This window comes from Macaca thibetana, chromosome 14 (genome assembly GCF_024542745.1).
Source record: "Macaca thibetana thibetana isolate TM-01 chromosome 14, ASM2454274v1, whole genome shotgun sequence".
Classification (NCBI taxonomy): domain Eukaryota; kingdom Metazoa; phylum Chordata; class Mammalia; order Primates; family Cercopithecidae; genus Macaca; species Macaca thibetana.
In genome coordinates, this window is record NC_065591.1 from 5,755,021 (window position 1) to 5,774,073 (window position 19,053).

A 19,053-nucleotide genomic window follows, 5' to 3' on the forward strand; every position below is an offset into this window, starting at 1 on the left:
TGCCCCGCTTCCTCCCTTCCGTTTTGGAACCCCCAATGTCGTTATTTCCATCTTTGTTTTTCTTTTTTTTTTGAAATAGAGTCTTGCTCTGTCGCCCAGGCTAGAGTGTAGTGGCCCGATCTCAGCTCACTGCAACCTCCACCTCCCAGGTTCAAGCGATTCTCCGGCCTCAGCTTCCCAAGTAGCTGGGATTACAGATGCCTGCCACCACGCCAGGCTAATTTTTGGTATTGTTTGTTTGTTTGTTTTTGAGACGGAGTCTTGCTCTGTCCCCCAGGCTGGAGTGCAGTAGAGCGATCTCGGCTCACTGCAAGCTCTGCCTCCTGGGTTCATGCTATTCTCCTGCCTCAGCCTCCCGAGTAGCTCGAACTACAGGCACCCGCCACCATGCCCGGCCAATTTTTTGTATTTTTAGTAGAGACGGGGTTTCGCCGTGTTAGCCAGGATGGTCTCGATCTCCTGACCTCGATCTCCTGACCCGCGCATCTCGGCCTCCCAAAGTACTGGGATTACAGGCGTGAGCCACTGCGCCTGGCCAATTTTGGGCATTTTTAGTAGAGATGGGGTTTTACCATCTTGGCCAGGCTGGTCTCAAACTCCTGACCTCAGGTGATCCACCTGCCTCGGCCTCCCAAAGTGCTGGGATTACTGGCGTGAGTCATCGTAGCTGGCCTGTTACTTCCGTCTTTATGTCCATGGGTACCCATTGTTTAACTCCGACTTATAGGTGAGAACATGCAGTATTTGGTTTTCTGTTTCTGAGTGAGTTCACTTAGGATAAAGGCTTCCAGTTGCATCCATATTACTGCAAGGGACATGATTTCTTTTTTTTCTTTCCTTTTTTTTTTTGAGACAAAGTTTCGCTCTTGTTGCCCAGGCTGGAGTGCAATGGCGTGATCTCGGCTCACTACAACCTCTGCCTCCCGGGTTCAAGTGATTCTCCTGCCTCAGCCTCCCAAGTAGCTGGGATTACAGGCATGCACCACCACACCTGGCTAATTTTGTATTTTTTAGGAGAGATGGGGTTTCTCCATGTTGCTCAGGCTGGTCTCGAACTCCCTTCCTCAGATGATCCTCCCACCTCTGCCTCCCAAAGTGCTGGGATTACAGGCATGAGCCACCATGCCTGGCCAATTTCATTCTTTTTTATGGCTGCTGAATGAGTCCTTAATGTGACCAGAGCACTATGGTGTATGGGATATGGAAGAAAAGAATTACATATCCACCCCCCACTGTTATATATCTGAGGAGAGAATGGTTAGGTACATAGACATTAAATAGACAATACTTCTTGAGACAGTATTTTTTGGTAGCAGCTTTATTGAGATATTCATATACCATAAAATTCACCCATCTAAAGTGTACACTTCGGTGAGTTTGTTTGGGTTTTTTTTTTTTTTTTTTTTAGACAGGGTTTTACTCTGTTGCTCAGGCTGAAATGCAGTGGTGCAGTCATGGCTCACTGCAGCTTCGACCTCCCAGGCTCAAGTGATTCTTCCACCTCAGCCTCCCTAGTAGCTGGGACTATAGGCACACATCACCGCACCCAGCTAATTTTTGTAGTTTTTGCAGAGACAGGGTTTCGCCATGATGCCAGGGCTTTCAGTGGTTTTTAGTATATTCGCAGAGTTGTGCAACTATCACCACGATCAATTTTGGAATGTTTTCATCACCCTAAGAAGATGCCCCCCACTCCTTACCCATTACCTCCCTATCTTCCCATCTGCTCCAAGCCCCTGGCAAGCACTAGTGTACTTTCTGTGTCTGTAGATTTGCCTGTTCCAGACATTTAGAATGAACAGAATGAGCAATATATGACCTTCTGTGTGACTTCTTTCACTCAGCATCATGTCTTCAGGGCCCATCCATGTCGCAGCAGGTGTCAGAGGCCCATTCCTTTTCATTGCTGAATACTATTCCACCGTATGATTACACATTATGTTTATCCATTCATCAGCAGAACGTATTGCCACTTTTTGGCTATCATGAATAACGTGAGTGTTCGTGTGCAGGCTTTTGTATGGACATGTTTTCAGTTCTCGGGTATATATGTAGGAATGGAATTGCTGGGTCATATGGTAAGTCTATTGTTATGCAATTTTTTTTTTAAAAGACAGGATCTCCTCTGTTGCCCAGGCTGGAGTGCAGTGGTGCAATCACAGCTCACTGCGGCCTCCACCTCCTGGGCTCAAGCAATCCTCCTGCCTCAGCTTCCCAAGTTGCTAGGGTTACAGGGATGCACCACCATGCCTGGATAATTTCTTTGATTTTTAATAGAGATGAGGTCTTGCCTTGTTCCCCAGGCTGGTCTGGAACTCCTGAGCCAAAGCAGTCCTCCTGTCTTGGCCTCATGAAGTGCTGGGACTACAGGCGTGAACCACTGCACCTGGCCTAATTTTTAATTTTTAAAATTTTTGTTTATTATATAGAGACAGGGTCTTGCCACATGGTGCAGGCTGGTCTGGAATTCCTGGCCTAAAGCACTCTTTCTGCTTTGGCCTCCCAAAGAGCTGGGATTGCACGTGTGAGCCACGGTGCCAGACCAGTAACTCTGTATTTAAGCTTTTGAGGAACGGACAGACTGTTTGCCAACATGGCTGCACCATTTGACCAGCCATCCATGAGAATTCTGGTTTCTCCACATCCTCACCAACACTTGATATCATCCATCTTTGTGATACTAGCCGTCCTCCTGAGTGTGAAGTGGTGTCTTCCTGTGGTTTAGATCTGTACTCCCTATTGGCCACAGGAGGCAGTCTTACACTTACAGTGGCCTCCCCTTATCCTTGGGGGATACATTCCAAGACCCCTCATGGATGCCTTAATCTGTGGATAGTGCCAAACCTATACAATCAACTTTGTATCCTCAGGTTCTGCTTCTGTGGATTTAGCCAACTAAGGATTGAAAATATTTGTGGAAAAAGAAGAAAGCTAGATAATAACAAAAAATAATACAAAATGTAAAAATACAGCATAACAACTGTTTACATAGCATTTACATTGTATTCATTATTGTAAGTAACCTAGAGATGATTTAAAGTGTACAGGAGGGTTGGGCGTGGTGGCTCACACCTGTAATCCCAGCACTTTGGGAGGCCGAGGTGGGTGGATCACCTGAAGTCAGGAGTTTGAGACCAGCCTGGCCAATGTGGTGAAACCAGGTCTCTACTCAAAATACAAAAATTAAGGCCGGGCGCGGTGACTCACACCTGTAATCCCAGCACTTTGGGAGGCTCAGGCGGGCGGATCACCTGAGGTCAGGAGTTCAAGACCAGCCTGGCCAATGTAGTGAAACCCTGTCTCTACTAAAAATACAAAAATTAGCTGGTCATGGTGGTGGGGGCCTGTAATCCCAGCTACTTGGGAGGCTGAGGCAGGAGAAACACTTGAACCCAGGAGGCAGAGGGTGCAGTGAGCCGAGACCATGCCATCGCACTCCAGCCTGGGCAACAATAGCAAAACTCCATCTCAAAAATAATAAAATAAAATAAAAATACAAAAATTAGCCAGGCATGGTAGCACATGCCTGTAGTCCCTGCTACTCCAGAGGTTAAGGCAGAAGAATCGCTTGAACCCGGGAGGTGGAGGTTGCAGTGAGCCAACATCACACCACTGAACTCCAGCCTGGGGGACAGAGTGAGAGTGTCTCAAAAAAAAAAAAAAAAAAAGTACACAGGAGGATGTGTGTAGGTTATGTGCAAGTACTACACTATTTTCTTTTTTTTTTTTTTTTTTTTTTTGAGACGGAGTCTGGCTCTGTCACCCAGGCTGGAGTGCAGTGGCGTGATCTCGGCTCACTGCAAGCTCCGCCTCCCGGGTTTACGCCATTCTCCTGCCTCAGCCTCCCGAGTAGCTGGGACTACAGGCGCCCGCCACCTCGCCCGGCTAGTTTTTTGTATTTTTTAGTAGAGACGGGGTTTCACTGTGTTAGCCAGGATGGTCTCGATCTCCTGACCTCGTGATCCGCCCGTCTCGGCCTCCCAAAGTGCTGGGATTACAGGCTTGAGCCACCGCGCCCGGCCTACTACACTATTTTCTATAAGGGACTGCACACTCATAGATTTTGGTATCCATGGGGGTCCTGCAACTAGTTCCCCTTAGATTCCAGGAGACAGATGTATATACGAGGTTTTTCCTGTGTAGTAACAGACAGGGAGTGTTGGCAGCATGGATAGCCTGGGTAAAGGGGTGATTCACATCCCTGGCAGGAGGGAGAGGAACGGTGGGAGCTTTCATCGTACTGCTCAGAATGGTGCACAATCTAAAACTATGATTTTTTTTTCTTTTTTGAGGTGGAGTCTCACTCTGTCCCCCAGGCTGCTATGCAGTGGTGCAATCTCAGCTCACTGCAACCTCTGCCTCCCGGGTTCAGGCAATTCTCTTGCCTCAGCTTCCCGAGTAGCTGGGATTACAGGCACGCACCACCATGCCCAGCTAATTTTTGTATTTTTAATAAAGACGGTTTTGCCATGTTGGCCAGGCTGGCCTCGAACCCCTAACCTCAAGCAATCCACCTGCCTGGGCCTCCCAAAGTGCTGGAATTACAGGCATGAGCCACCGCGCTCGGAGTTTTCCATCTAATATTTTCAGATGGTGGTTGACCATGGATAACTGAGACTTCAAAAAGCACAATCACCAGGCAGGGTGGCTCACGCCTATAATCCCAGTACTTTGGGAGGCTGAGACGGGTGGATCGCTTGAGTCCAGGAGTTTGAGACCAGTCTGGGCAGGGTGGTGAAACCCTGTCTCTACACAAAAATACATCAATTAGCTGAGCATGGTGGTGCATGCCTGTAGTCCCAGCTCCTCAGGAGGCTGAGGTAGGGGGATCACCTGAGCTCGGGGAGTAGAGGCTGCAGTGAGCCATGATCATGCCACTGCACTCTAGCCTGGGCAACACAGCAAGACCCTGTCTCAAACAAACAACAAATAAACAAAGGTGCAAACTGTAGCTGAGCAGGAACTGCTGTAGGTGCAGCCATATCAGTGCTTTTAAACATAAGGCCACTGATCCAGGCCAGAACCCAGCGTGGGATTTGCACTCATTAGATTTGCACAGGGAGCTCCTCTGGCCCTTGTTGAGTTCACTCTTTTCTGCTCATGACTCAAAGAGGGAGAGGCTGGGTCAGGACAGCCCATCTCAGCTCTTACAGAAGTAGAAAAACAAATTGTGCACCTTAGGGGCAGTTAGGACTCTTAGGGTTACCCTGAATGAGTCAAAATAAACAAGTCCTTCATTAAACTCAGATCGCTCTGCAAGGGCGTTTCCCTCCTGGAAAGGACGCTGTAATTACCTCCAGTCTGACTCTTCCTATCAGAGGTTAGATTTCTGAGCAAGCATCGGATACATACCTTTGGAGAGACTTGGCTACAGACGCTATATTTAATCCGCTGCCGTGAATAATGCCTTTGTGTTCTGTATGAAGCCCAGGAGATCTTATCAGTCATGCAGAGGGGGCCAGTCACATCACTTTATTTGACACGGTGCATGCTTTGCAGAGTCCTCTTTTGGGATGACTGCCTCATGGTTACTGCCAAGGCTTTGATGGGGAAGGGGGCTAAGAGTTAACCTTGAGGCCGGGCGTGGTGGCTTACCGGGGTAATCGCAGCACTTTGGGAGGCCAAGGTGGGCGGATCATTTGAGCTCAGCAGTTTGGGACCAGCTTGGCCAACATGGGGAAACCCCATCTCCACTAAAAATAGAAAAAATTAGCCAGGGATGGGGGCGGGCGCTTGTAAGCCCAGCTACTCAGGAGGCCGAAGCATGAGAATCGCTTGAACCCAGGAGGCAGAGGTTGCAGTGAGCTGAGATGGTGCCACTGCACTGCAGCCTGGGCGACAGAGTGAGACTCCATCTCAAAAAAAAAAAAAAAAAGTTAACCTTGAGACTCCAGGGGAGTCTTACAGCTGCTTAGATGGCTTTTTGAGAAATGGTTCAGAGCTGCTTGCTTTGATACCCTCTTCAGCCTGTGGCAAACATCTGCTTAGTGATCTTGCTGGTTTCAAAAATGGGATCCATTCCTTTAAAACTGGCCAGGCCATGGGAGTCAGCTGCATGTCTACTAAATAATATGTAAATACTGTTGTTTTGTTGTTGTTATTGTTGTTGAGATAGGGTCTCACTTTGTTGTCCCGGCTGGAGTACAATGGTGTGATCATGGCTCACTGCAGACTCTACCTCCTGAGCTCAAGGGATCCTCCCACCTCAGCTTCCCAAGTAGCTGGAACTACAGGCCCACGCCACCACACCTGGCTAATTTTTTATTTGTTAGAGAGATGGTTTCGCCGTGTTGCCAAGGCTGGTGTTGAGTTCCTGGCCTCAAGCGATCCTCCCACCTCAGCCTCCCGAAGTGTTGGGATTACAGGTGTGAGCCATCATTCCTGACCCATACATATTGTCGATTGCTTTGCAAATTGCTCTAAGCTAAGGTTATAGCTGGTGAAATGTAGTTTTGCCAAATTACTCTTTCAGAGTCATTGAGGCAGAGCTCGCAGGATCTGTGCTGGTACCTCTCAGGTGTGTCGTCCGGCCCAGCTCCTCCCTCACTCCGGCAGTGTGTGGCATCTCCACCCGGATGTCCTGGCGACATTTCACATGTGGCAGGTCCAGGCATGAATTCTCAGCTTCCGCCCCAGCCTGCCTCCTTCCCTCCCTGAGACTGTCCCATGTCAGTACCTGGCTTCACTGAGTGGGTGGCTCAAGTCAGGAGCCTGACAGCCCGTTTCACCAGCACGTGCAGCTCAGGGTGCCTCTGCAGACTGTCTTGTGTGGGTCATTGTCCACACTGTCACTGTCCCTGTCACTGACAGACTGGGCCAGGCCCGGGCACCTTAATGGAAGACAGCCTCAGCTTCTTACTGGTCCTGCTTCCCCATCCATGCTCCATACAGCAGCCAGGGCGGTCTTTAGAACAGAAATAGTGGCAGGTTCCCTTTCCTCTGGGCCCTGGGATGCTTCTCCATCGCTAGCACAAAACCCTGCCACCTCCCACCGGCTGCCTCTGCCTTCCTCTCAAGCTTGGCCACCTGCCCTTGAACCCAGACACCCTGCCCTTGACCCCAGCTACCCTGCCTTTGACCCCAGACACCTGCTTTTGACCCAATACCCTGCCCTTGATCCCAGCTGGCCTGCCCTTGACCTTAGCTGTCCTGCCACTGACCCCAGATACCCTGTCCTTGACCCCAGACACCCTGTCCTTGACCCCAGACACCTGCCCTTGACCCCAGCCTCCTGCCCTTCCTGCCTCCAGCTGTTGCCTGGTCTTCCCATGGTCGCTCCTTCTCCTGGCTTCACTGTCTCCTGAGAGGTCCCCTTGGCACCTCCCCTTCCTGCACCAGAGCGCTGCTCATGCATTGCTTGTTAGCGCGGTCTACGCCGTGGGAGGGCAGAGGGGCCTTTTCTGCTGGTGTCCAGCTCCTCTCCTCGGCAGGCACATTGGAGGCAGTCAACAGATATCTGTAATGTGGACAGATGTGTGAAGTCGGGTGGCTTTCCAGGGCCTGTCAGTGGATGGTTCGTGTTTTGGCTGGTGGAGGACTGAGCCAGGCTGATTTCTGTAACGGGATCTTCGAAACTGTGATAGCCACTGATTTTGAGCTTGCCCTCAGAGGGCATCAGTGGGCGAAAACAGGAAAATCATCCTGTGATGAGAACACGCACACCCACCCACACACACACACCATACACATGACCACACACACACACACCATACACACACAACCACACACACATGCACCCACACACACCCACCCCCCACACACAACCACACACAGGCCACGCACCCACACACACCACCCACACACACACCACGCACACACCCACCCCCCCCACACAACCACACACACACACACAGCCACACACGCCATGCACCCCCCACACACACCACACACACACCACACATACACCACACACACCCCCCACACACAACCACACACACCACACACACGCAACACACACACACACCCACACACAACCACACACATGCCCACGCACCCCCCACACACACCACACACACACCACACACACACCATACATACACCACACACTCACCCCCACACACCGCACACACCGCACACATACCCCCACACACATACCACACACATGTACACATACACCACACACACACCACATACACATACCACACACACATATGCCCACACACACCATACACACATATACACGTATACCACACAGACACCACAAACACAAACACACCACACACATACACTACACACATACCACATACACATACACATACCACACGCATATGCCCACACACACCACACACACATATACACATATACCACCCAGACACCACACACACAAACACACCACACACATACACCACACACACCACATACACGTACCACACACACATCTACACACACACCACACACACATATACACGTATACCACACAGACACCACACACACAAACACACCACACACATACACCACACACACCACATACACATACCACACACACATCTACATACACACACACGAGTTTTTGGATTTTTATTATGGTCCTTGATGGTTTTTTCCTCTTAGCTTCTCTTTTATCCATTTAGTACTTTGTGGCAGGCAGCTTGGGAGGAGGTGGGGGAGGCACAGTGAGAAGGGCAGGAGCCGCCGCCCTGGGGGTCCAGGAGGGGATGGGGGCTGTGCTGTGCTGAGCGGCTGTGCCAAGGAGCCTGGAGGAAGGCAGCCGGAGCCAGGATGAAGGGATGGGAAGAATGTAGCAGACCCCGAAGCAGTTTTCTGTAGCCAGACGGGACGCTGTCCCCAGGGGCTGTGCTTGCGTCTGGGATACAGCGCCCCAGGATCTGCTGAGCCCGTGGGCCGCCAAGGCAGGTGCTGCTTCAGCCGCTGCCTCCGAGGAAGAAGGCCCGCTCGGTCCGCGAGCACCCATTCTTGAGGCGTGTGCACATGTGACTCATGGGGTCTCCGTGGGTCTCTCTGAAACCCCAGAACAGTTTCTCGAAAGAGCAGCCACATAGACACCAGAGGCAGAGGCATTTGGGATTGATCTGTGCTCGAAGTTCAGGGTCTAGGGCTGTCGTGGGCCCCCTCGTGGACTCCTTCGTGGACACTCTGGGCCTCTTCTAATGCCAGCCTCCAAGGGCCTGGCTGTAAGATTGAGATTTGTCTGTGCTGTGCGAGTTGCTGAAGCGCCACGGGCTTTGCGTCAGCAGGTGTGTCCTGGATGCTGGCTTGGAGGCGTGGTTCCGGGGGACATCCAGGGCCAGGACTGGGGTACCACGGGCCTGGATGCTGGCTTGGAGGCGTGGTTCCGGGGGACGTCCAGGGCCAGGGTTGGGGTACCACGGGCCTGGATGCTGGCTTGGAGGCGTGGTTCCGGAGGACATCCAGGGCCAGGACTGGGGTACCACGAGCCTGGATGCTGGCTTGGAGGCGTGGTTCCGGGGGACGTCCAGGGCCAGGACTGGGGTACCACGAGCCTGGATGCTGGCTTGGAGGCGTGGTTCTGGGGGACGTCCAGGGCCAGGGTTGGGGTACCACGGGCCTGGATGCTGGCTTGGAGGTGTGGTTCCGGGTCATGTCCAGGGCCAGGGTTGGGGTACCATGGGCCCGGATGCTGTTAAGTGGGGAGGAAGAACTTAAGTTCAGAAGGAATGGCACTTCTGTATGGGGCTTTTTTAGTATCTGGTCCCAGAAAGTGTGTTACATTTTCTCTTTCTCCTTCCAGGTAATTCCTGAAGATGGCAGAAGCTCACCAAGCTGTAGCCTTTCAGTTCACGGTCACTCCGGATGGGATCGACCTGCGGCTGAGCCATGAAGCTCTTAGGCAAATCTATCTCTCTGGACTTCATTCCTGGAAGAAGAAGTTCATCCGATTCAAGGTTTGCTGAGATGAGTTGAAATCTACACAGTATGCCTTTTAATGTCTAAGAACGGGGCTCTTGCCGTGATTGAGGTCTACATGTTTCAGACTGGCGATTGCATATCACTTACCTATTTCCACGGTACTTAAGGCTTGGGGACACCGTTACATGGACTTTAGCTCACTGGATGCTTGGAGCAGCTCCATTAGGCAGGTAGAGGGAGTTGGCATGCTCTAAAGCAGGCTGGGAAATCGAGGCTCAAAGGGCCAGCGACCTACTTAATAGAAGGCAGAGTAAAGACTAGAATTCACATCTTCTGTCTGAGTCAGAATCCTTTGCACCTTGTTCAAAAAGGATTTTTTCTGGGCCAGGTGCAGTGGCTCACACCTGTAATCCTGCACTTTGGGAAGCTGAGGTGGGCGGATCGCTTGAGCTCAGGAGTTTAAGACCAGCCTGGGTGACACGACAAAACCCCATCTCTACAAAAAATACAAAAATTAGGCAGGTGCATTGGCATGCATCTGTAGTCCCAGCTACTCAGGAGGCTGAGATGGGAGGATCGCTTGAACCTGAGAGGCAGGGACTGCAGTGAACCATGATTGAGCCACCACACTCCAGCCTGGGCAACAGAGCGAGACTTTGTCTCAAAAAAAAAAATTTTTTTTTCCAAACTTCAGCAAGTAGATGTAATAATTACTTCATTGATAAAACATTCACATACTAGAAACTCTCCACATAAGGGCCGGGCATGGTGGCTCACGCCTGCAATCCCAGCACTTTGGGAGGCCAAGGTGGGTGGATCACAAGGTCAGGAGATTGAGACCATCCTGGCTAACACGGTGAAATCCCGTCTCTACTAAAAAACACAAAAAAATTAGCCGGGCGTGGTGGCAGACGCCTGTAGTCCCAGTTACTCGGGAGGCTGAGGCAGGAGAATGGCCTGAACCCGGGATGTGGAGCTTGCAGTGAACCGAGTTCGCGCCACTGCACTCCAGCCTGGGTGACAGAGCGAGACTCCGTCTCAAAAAAAAAAAAAAAAAAAACTCTCCACATAAGTTCAAATACAGTCGAGTTGACATGTTCTCAATTCTGTTTATCTAAAGAAGTGGAACTCTGTTCTTTTTTAAGCAAGTATCTTGTTTTTCCATGTATTTTCATTTATTTTAAACATCATAGAAGGAATAAGTGCATGTTTGAAAACACGCAAACTAGATGAAAGTTCATCAAGTCGAAAGTGGACGCCCCCGCCGGCCCCCGCCAGCCCCAGCAGGAGCTCAGTTCAGTTTTTGGACTTCCCAGTGCTCCGTCTCTGAGGGCGGCACTGAAGTGGGCCACTGAGAAAGCCCTAAGCTCAAGAGTGGGTGGCAGCAGGGACGGCAGGGAGGTGGGCGAGCCCCTGGGAGCCAGCACAGCTGCACAGGTGTCCCTGGGGCTCAGCCTGTGGATTCTTGGGCCCAGATAAATAACCCACCAAGGCGACATCCGAGATGTCACTGAGGCACTAGCTCGGCTCGCCGAGGGCTGCTCTTTTTCACCTTGGAATCTGGGAAAATAGAAGCTCGGATGCAGAGGCTTGGCCATCATATTCAACCCAGTGGGAATGTTGTTCTCCCCCTCCCCTCCCCTCTCCTCTTTTTTTTTTTTCTTTTTTTGAGACAAGGTCTTGCTCTGTTGCCCAGAGTGGAGTGCAGTGGTGTGATCACGGCTCCCTGTAGCCTCACTGGGCTCAGGCAATCCTCCTGTCTCATCCTCCCGAGTAGCTGGGATCATAGGTGCACACCACCACGCCCGGCTATTTTTTTTTTTTTTTTTTTTTTGAGACAGAGCCTCACTCTGTTGCCCAGGCTGGAGTGCAATGGCGCGACCTTGGCTCACTACAACCTGCGCTTCCCGGGCTCAAGCAATTCTTCTGCTTCAGCCTCCTGAGTAGCTGGGACTACAGGCGCCCGCCACCACACCTAGCTAAGTTTTTGTATTTTTAGTAGAGACAGTATTTCACCATGTTGGCCAGGCTGGTTTCAAACTCCTCACCTCAAGTGATCTGCCCGCCTCAGCCTCCCAAAGTGCTGGGGTTACAGGCATGAGCCGCCTCACCTGGCCTGCTTTGGTCATTTTTAATCCATTACCTTGGTCAAATCAATATCTTATTAGGATGGTTTAGTAAGAATGTTTTTTAATTGGAGTTGTCAAACATACACAAGAGCGAAGAGGACTGATTACAGATAGATCCCCACCGTTCACTTCCTTGTTCAACAATTTTGCCAATTTCGTTTGATATAATCCTTTTTTTTTTTTTTTTTTTTGGCTGGAGTATTTTACAGCAAATTCTCAACATGGAGTGAGGCCTCCCATGAAATCTTCAAGGTTAAGCAGCCTTCTGACACAGGGGCGGCAAGAGGGGCAGTTTTGGAGCTGGGGTCTCAGGGCATTCTAGACAGTAGCAGGCTAGGGACAGGACATCATGGTGGCTCAGTGACATCCTTCACCAGCTAAACTAGTGCCTGGGCTGATTCTCATGTCCTGGGGTGTCCACTCTTGGGGAAGCTTTCAGGGTGGGTTTTGGCTCAGAAGTAGTGGAAGGGAGGAAACTGGAACGCCTCAGGCTGTAAACTCTGGGGAGAGTCCCAGCTAGTGGGGTATGGTTTCTTAGTGCACGCACGCTGCCGACACGCTCTTCTCCCTGCCTGCCGACCCAGCAGTCCTGTTGCCGGGGGCCATGAAGTTGCCCTGTGGGTTGTGGGAGGACACCGCTCACAGCCCGTGTGTCTGTCTTTAGAATGGCATCATCACTGGCGTGTACCCGGCGAGCCCCTCCAGTTGGCTTATCGTGGTGGTGGGTGTGATGACAACAATGTATGCCAAGATCGACCCCTCGTTAGGAATAATTGCAAAAATCAATCGGACCCTGGAAACAACGTAAGTAATCCTGTGAAATCTCCGAATGTCTGGGAAGTTACCAATTTTATTGCTGTTTTTATGTCTCTTCAAATGTGATGATTGTCGCTGTTCTGGATTCGATGTGAAGCTCCTGATTCTGTCCTCACGTCGGCTTTCTTCCCGCCTCCTGGGTGGTGCTAAGGTCCCTCTAGGAGTTTGTGGTCCTCTGCGGCCTTTCCTCCGAAGACCAGTGTGAGAAGAGTGGTAGTGGCCGTGGGGCACCCCTTGGAAGGTGTCAGGGCCCGAGGGTTTGGCCAATAGTGACAGTGCCCGTAGCCCAGCCAGTAGGGCTCTGAAACGGAATTTCTGCTCAAGGGGCTGAATCCCCATGTAGTGATTTCTTTGCACTTGGAGTCCGTTCATCCCAGAGTTCTGTGACCCTTGAACTGACTGCTCTGGGGTCCTCTGCAGGGACCTCCCCCACTTAGCTTTCTGTCAGGGTGGTTCAGAAATCTCCAGGGGACACCCCTGTCACTCCCACCCCTAGGGTTTTGGATTTTCCGGGGGCTTATCTCTCGCTACCAAGAGATAAGGCCCTGAGACACCTTAGGTAACATTCAGCACATGTTCATTTTATTTTTTTTCCAACCACCTGCCGCCTGTTGATGGCACGTGTTTATTGCACGTCTGTGATGCCTGTTATTCCATCCAGTTCTGGAGATGGCCCAGACTCCCGTCTAGGAAGGTCAGGCCCTGCACTGCAGTAACCTCTCATTAGGATCCCTTTTACCAGTGAGGAAGTTTTCAGACAGACGCAGGCGTCTGCCCAAGTCACAGGAAGAGGGAGCGGAAAGCTGGAATTCAAACCCAGCTCTGTGCCAGCTCTGAAATCTGCTTTCTTCAGTGTAGCACTGAGGTCCCCCCACCCCCTGCCCCAGAAGCTTCCGTGAGACAAATGCACGTGAACACCGCTGCTTTATCGCCATTTGAACGTCGAGACGGTGGAACGCGGGGCGACTCGGCTTCCTCGTGCAGCTGTGACCCTTGCGCTTGGACACACGTTTTCCTTTCTGGTCTGAAAGCTCCATGGTGCCTTGGAAGTGTCCCTGCTGGCCCGTGCCAGGCGTTTGATTCGATTTCTGTGCTGCTTGTTTACACCAACGGCATTTTTGCCATTGGGGCACGGTGGTTCACACCTGTAATCCCAGGACTTTGGGAGGCCGAGGCAGGTGGATCACCTGAGGTCAATAATAGCCGCCAACTCCTCATAATTGGGCTTTGTTTGGGGGCCAGGAGTTGCAGGTGGAAGGCACAATGCCAGGTCAAGGCTAAGCTAAAAATCAAAGCTCTGGATCTTCATAGTCATGCCTTGCGGGTTGTTTGCATGTAAATATTGTTTAATCAGCAAGAAATAAGAAAATAAACTGGCAGAAAAAGGGACATAAACGAAAACTCACTCACAGTTAACGGCTGAATTTGATTTTTTTTTTTTTTTTTTTTTTTGAGATGGAGTTTTTCCTCCGTTGCCCAGGCTGGGGTGTGATGGTGCTATCTCGGCTCACTGCAACCTCCACCTCCTGGGTTCAAGCAATTCTCCTGCCTCAGCCTCCTGAGTAGCTGGGATTACAGGGGCCCACGACCACGCCTGGCTAATTTTTGTATTTTTTGTAGAGATGAGGTTTCACCATGTTGGCCAGGCTGATCTGAACTATTGACCTCAGGTGATCCACCCGCCTCGACCTCCCGAAGTGCTGGGATTACAGGTGTGAACCACCGTGCCCAGCCTTGATTCTGCTGACTAGAAAGAAAAGATTAAGCAGATTAATGGTCTGAATCTCCTGATGACAGCTTGAGCAGGTACCCTGATTCCTGCCTCTTTTTGCGAAGGGTCTGCAGAGGACCCCTTCACATCCTGTTCCTTCTCCAGGAAGCCCTGGACCCTCCAGAGCCACTGAGCGTCCAGCTGAGTTGCCTGCAACCTTGAGGTAGCTCAGGATCGCTGGCTCAGGCCTCTGTAAGTGTCTGCAAGAGACAGAATCAAAGTTCCCAGTCATTTTAACAGAAGCATGCCTGGCTGGGATGCCTGCCAGGTTCCTTGTCTGCCTGGGGACTGCTGTCACTGCTGTCACTCAGAAAGCAGTTGGCAGACCTGGGCACTCGGGGCAGGCCTGGCTGCTCTCTTCCTTGAGGTCCCAGGGCCCGCAGGCCTGCAGTGGATAGCCGCCTCTGAGCCTTGTGTGTGGAGCTGTTCCTTCATACTTTTCATTCTCTCGTGGGGTTAATGAAGATCTTTTCTTTTTCTTTTTGAGATTGATTTCCACTCTGTCCCCCAGGCTGGAGTGCAGTGGTGCGATCTCGGCTCACTGCAGCCTCCACCTCCCGGGTTTAAGTGATTCTCCTGCCTCAGCCTCTTGAGTAGCTGGGACTGCAGGCACGCGCCACCATGCCCAACCAAATTTTGTATTTTTGGTAGAGATGGGGTTTCGCCGTGTTGGCCAGGCTGGTCTTGAACTCCTGATCTCAAGTGATCCACCCGCGTCGTCCTCCCAAAGTGCTGGGATTACAGACGTGAGCCACTGAGCCCGGGCCAGATCTTTAATTTACTCTCTAATGTAGGCCTTCTCTTAAAACTGGATTATATTTAGAAGTGTTGACTGTTTAAAGCTCTTAATAATCTGGGTCTTTGTAAGATTTGTTTCTTTGTACCTCTTAAACCTATTTTGGTAAACTAGGCCATCCCTGGCCTAAATTTAGAAAGGCCGGGTTAAGGGCCAGCGTCTTCCAGCCTCATGGGCCATTCCAGAGCTGCTGTCCTGGAGGGGACTTGCAGATTCTCTGGGCCGCTGCCTTCAAAACTGGAGTCAGGCTGGGCGCGGTGGCCTGTAATCCCAGCACTTTGGGAGGCCGAGGCAGGAGGATTGCTTGAGCCCAGGAGTTCAAGACCAGCCTGAGCAACATAGTGAGACCCTATTTCTTAAAAAAAAAAAAAAAAAAAAAAAAAACAGAGTAAAAAAGTGGAGTCATACGTGTTATGTGGGGTTTGTCTCTGAGTCTGTCCCCAACAGCCTTGCAAGGAGCATATCCTTTCAAAGAAAGCTTTTTGCTAACGTTTTTTATCTAAGTGCCTATATGTCTATATTTTTAAAAATCTTGAATGTGTCATTTATTTGTTTATGCTAAAATATTTTTATTTTTGCAAATCAAGTAAGTAAGTATATAGGTCTTTTTCTTTCAGTAATCTAAAATGTAGATTATCTAAAAGATGGCTTCTGAAATCCCTAAACCCAAGTTTGCTGATAGGTTAGATGACCAGAAAAGAGCGTATAGGTTTAAAAAAGAGACTACAGTTAAACTCCAGTGCTAGACTTCACGGGTTATAGAAAGATATACATTTTGGAGCAAGAGTATGTAACCTTGAAGATAATTTGTTTTTGTCCACTTAAATATTATGCAGTGTTCAATTAGTGGTTTTCTTTTTTTTTTATTTCTTATTTTGAATTATTTTATTTTCTTTTTTACGTTTTATTTTTATATTGATGGGGTTTTGCCATGTTGCCCAGGCTGGTCTTGAACTCCTGGACTCAAGTGATCCACCCATCTCGGCCTCCCAAAGTGCTGGGATTATAGACTTGAGCCACTGCACCTGGCCAAATTAGTGCTTTTCAAATATTGGGGATACCTTTAGGTTATATATATTGGTGTTTTAATCATTTGAAGCATGCTTAGTTTTTACTTAAAAAATATTTTGCAGTTACCAAAACTAAAACAAACCACAAAATAGCTGCATTTCTGGCCAGGCACAGTGGCACACACCTATAATCCCAGCACTTTGGGAGGCCGAGGCAGGTGGATCACCTGAGGTCAGGAGTTCAAGACCAGCCTGGGCAACATGGCAAGACCCCATCTCTACAAAAATACAAAAATTAGTTGGATGTGGTGGTACACACCTGTAATCCCAGCTATTCGGGAGGCTGAGGTGGGAAAGTTGCTTGAACCTGGGAGGTGGAGGTTGCAGTGAGCCAAGATCACCACTGCACTCCAGCCTGGGCAACAGAGCGAGACTCTGTCTCAAAAAAAAAAAAAAAAAAAGGCCGCATTTTGTCTCATTTTTAAAGTCCCATCTTTACCATAATATGTACTACCTTCCTTCACAAACAAAAACATTTCCTGTATTTAAGTTAAATATTTACATGACCGTTTCACACAGTCTGTTTCTTTATTCGTGTTAAGTACTCCTAAGTCAAAAACAAGCTCTTTTAATATAAATACTGGAGGTAATAGTTGTAACAAAATAATTTGAGATTACGATTACATCTAAAAGTAAGTTTGGGAGAAAAAAATTCATAAAGAGCTGAGGAAAGTGGCCCAGAATCTCTTGCTCACCTGCCGGGGAGGCACAAGTCTGCAGGGCATGGCTCTCGCGGTGGCCAGGTCCCGGCCTCACAGCATCCCCCCTGCTGTTGGTCCAGAGGTCCTGGAGGAAGCTGTGTCTTTTTCCAGATGACACAAATTGGCCCTGGTCGGTTTCAAGGCCACCAGAGCAGATCAGGCTGAAGGGACCTGTGGGAAGAGAGCAGACAGGCCTGCCCCGGACACCCGGGTCTGCCGGCTACTTTCGGCGTGATTGGTTTTGGGGTGAGGAGGAGAGAGTCCGTGAGTGTTTTAAGAGCTCGGTTCCTGCAAGTGCTCTCCCTCTGACTTTCCCGGCTCTACATGGGGCAGGCTGCTGGACACTGAAGCACGTGGTGTCTGTGGCGTCACCGGTGGCGTTCGGTGGCACCGTGCGACCTCACACACAGCCTCCCTTGTCTGGGTCTGTCTCCACAGTGACTGCATGTCCAGCCAGACGAAGAACGTGGTCAGCGGCGTGCTGTTTGGCACCGGGCTGTGGGTGGCCCTCATCGTCACCATGCGCTACTCCCTGAAGGTGCTGCTGTCCTACCACGGGTGGATGTTCACTGAGCACGGCAAGATGAGTCGCGCTACCAAGATCTGGATGGTAATTGTGCATCCCTCTGGCAGTGGAGTGGGGGTAGATGGTTTGGGCTTTGGAAAGAAGGACACCTCTGGGACCTTTTCTCCCTTGATGCTTGGTTGGTGACCTGGGCCTCAACCTTGAATGGCTGGAGAGGTTTGAATCACCATGACACAAAAGCGGGGGCCGAAGAGTGCTTCTCTTTCGTGACGTTAGTGAGATCTGCAGCGTGTTTTATTGAGGTCTGCTGGGTTTGTAGTTCAGGTCATTCATCAAATAAAAGTGCTGTCCATCCAGTTCTTTGTAGCGTTCTTGACTCACTTGTTGTCAGGCATTAAATGGTTACCTTAGCTGACCCCTCGGACAGGCTCCCGTGACTCGGACTTAGCTTCTGGAATGTTCCCCCAGCTTGCCTTGGCCCTTAGCCCAAGGGTCCTTGATTTAAGGTCATGGCTTTGCCATATATGTGGATGCTTGTCCAAATTTCATGATTTAAATGTTTTTCTTTTTTATTTTTATTTTATTTCATTTTTATTTTTTTGAGATGGAGTTTCACTCTTGTTGCCCAGGCTGGAGTGCAATGGTGCGATTTTAGCTCACTGCAAACTCGGCCTCCCAGGTTCAAGCAGTTCTTCTGCCTCAGCCTCCCAAGGTGCTGGGATTACGGGCATGCACCACCAATACGCCTGGCTAATTTTGTATTTTTAGTAGAGACAGGGTTTTACCATGTTGCTCAGGCTGGTCTTAACTCCTGACATCAGGTGATCCTGCCTTGGCCTCTCAAAGTGCTGGGATTACAGGTGTGAACCACCGCACCCAGCTTTTTTTTTTTTCTTTTTGAGACAGGGTCTTGCTCCATTGCCCAGCCTGGAGTGCATTGGCACAATCACAGCTCACTGCAGCCTCGACTTCCTAGGCTCAAGTGATTTTCCCACCTCAGCCTCCGGAGTAGCTGGGACTATAGGCGCACACCACCATGGCTGGCTAATTTTTGTATTTTTAATAGAGACGGGGTTTCGTTGGCCAGGCTGGTCTCAAACTCTTGAGCTCAAGTGATCTGCCCACCTCGACCTCCCAAAGTGTTGGGATTACAGGCATGAGCCATCAAACCCGGGCTCAATTTAAATGTTTTTGTGGGAGCTGGGCATGGTCACTCATGGCTGTAATCCCAGCACTTTTGGAGGCCAAGCCTGGTGAACCACCTGAGCTCAGGAGTTTGAGACCAGCCTGGAGAACATGGCGAAACCCCATCTCTACTAAAAATACAAAAATTAGCCAGGCAAATTAGCCAGGCGTGGTGGTGCATGCCTGTAATCCTAGCTACTCAAGAGGCCAAGGTGGGAGGATTGCTTGAGC

At 50.2% G+C, this 19,053-nt stretch overlaps 2 protein-coding genes across 3 annotated transcripts in view; one reads left to right on the plus strand and one right to left on the minus strand.

Moving 5' to 3' along the window:
* IGHMBP2 (immunoglobulin mu DNA binding protein 2) overlaps positions 1-19,053 on the minus strand; it is a 556,281-nt gene that overhangs the window by 110,956 nt on the left and 426,272 nt on the right. The window lies entirely within an intron of this gene.
* The window catches only part of CPT1A (carnitine palmitoyltransferase 1A), an 81,521-nt gene that overhangs the window by 16,627 nt on the left and 45,841 nt on the right, over positions 1-19,053 (plus strand). For both annotated transcript variants that reach the window (XM_050758179.1, XM_050758180.1), the window contains exons 2-4: positions 9,710-9,863; positions 12,622-12,761; positions 17,550-17,721. In XM_050758179.1, coding sequence (XP_050614136.1) covers positions 9,723-9,863; positions 12,622-12,761; positions 17,550-17,721 — 453 coding nt within the window. In that variant the 5' untranslated portion in view covers positions 9,710-9,722. The remainder of the gene's footprint in view (positions 1-9,709; positions 9,864-12,621; positions 12,762-17,549; positions 17,722-19,053) is intronic.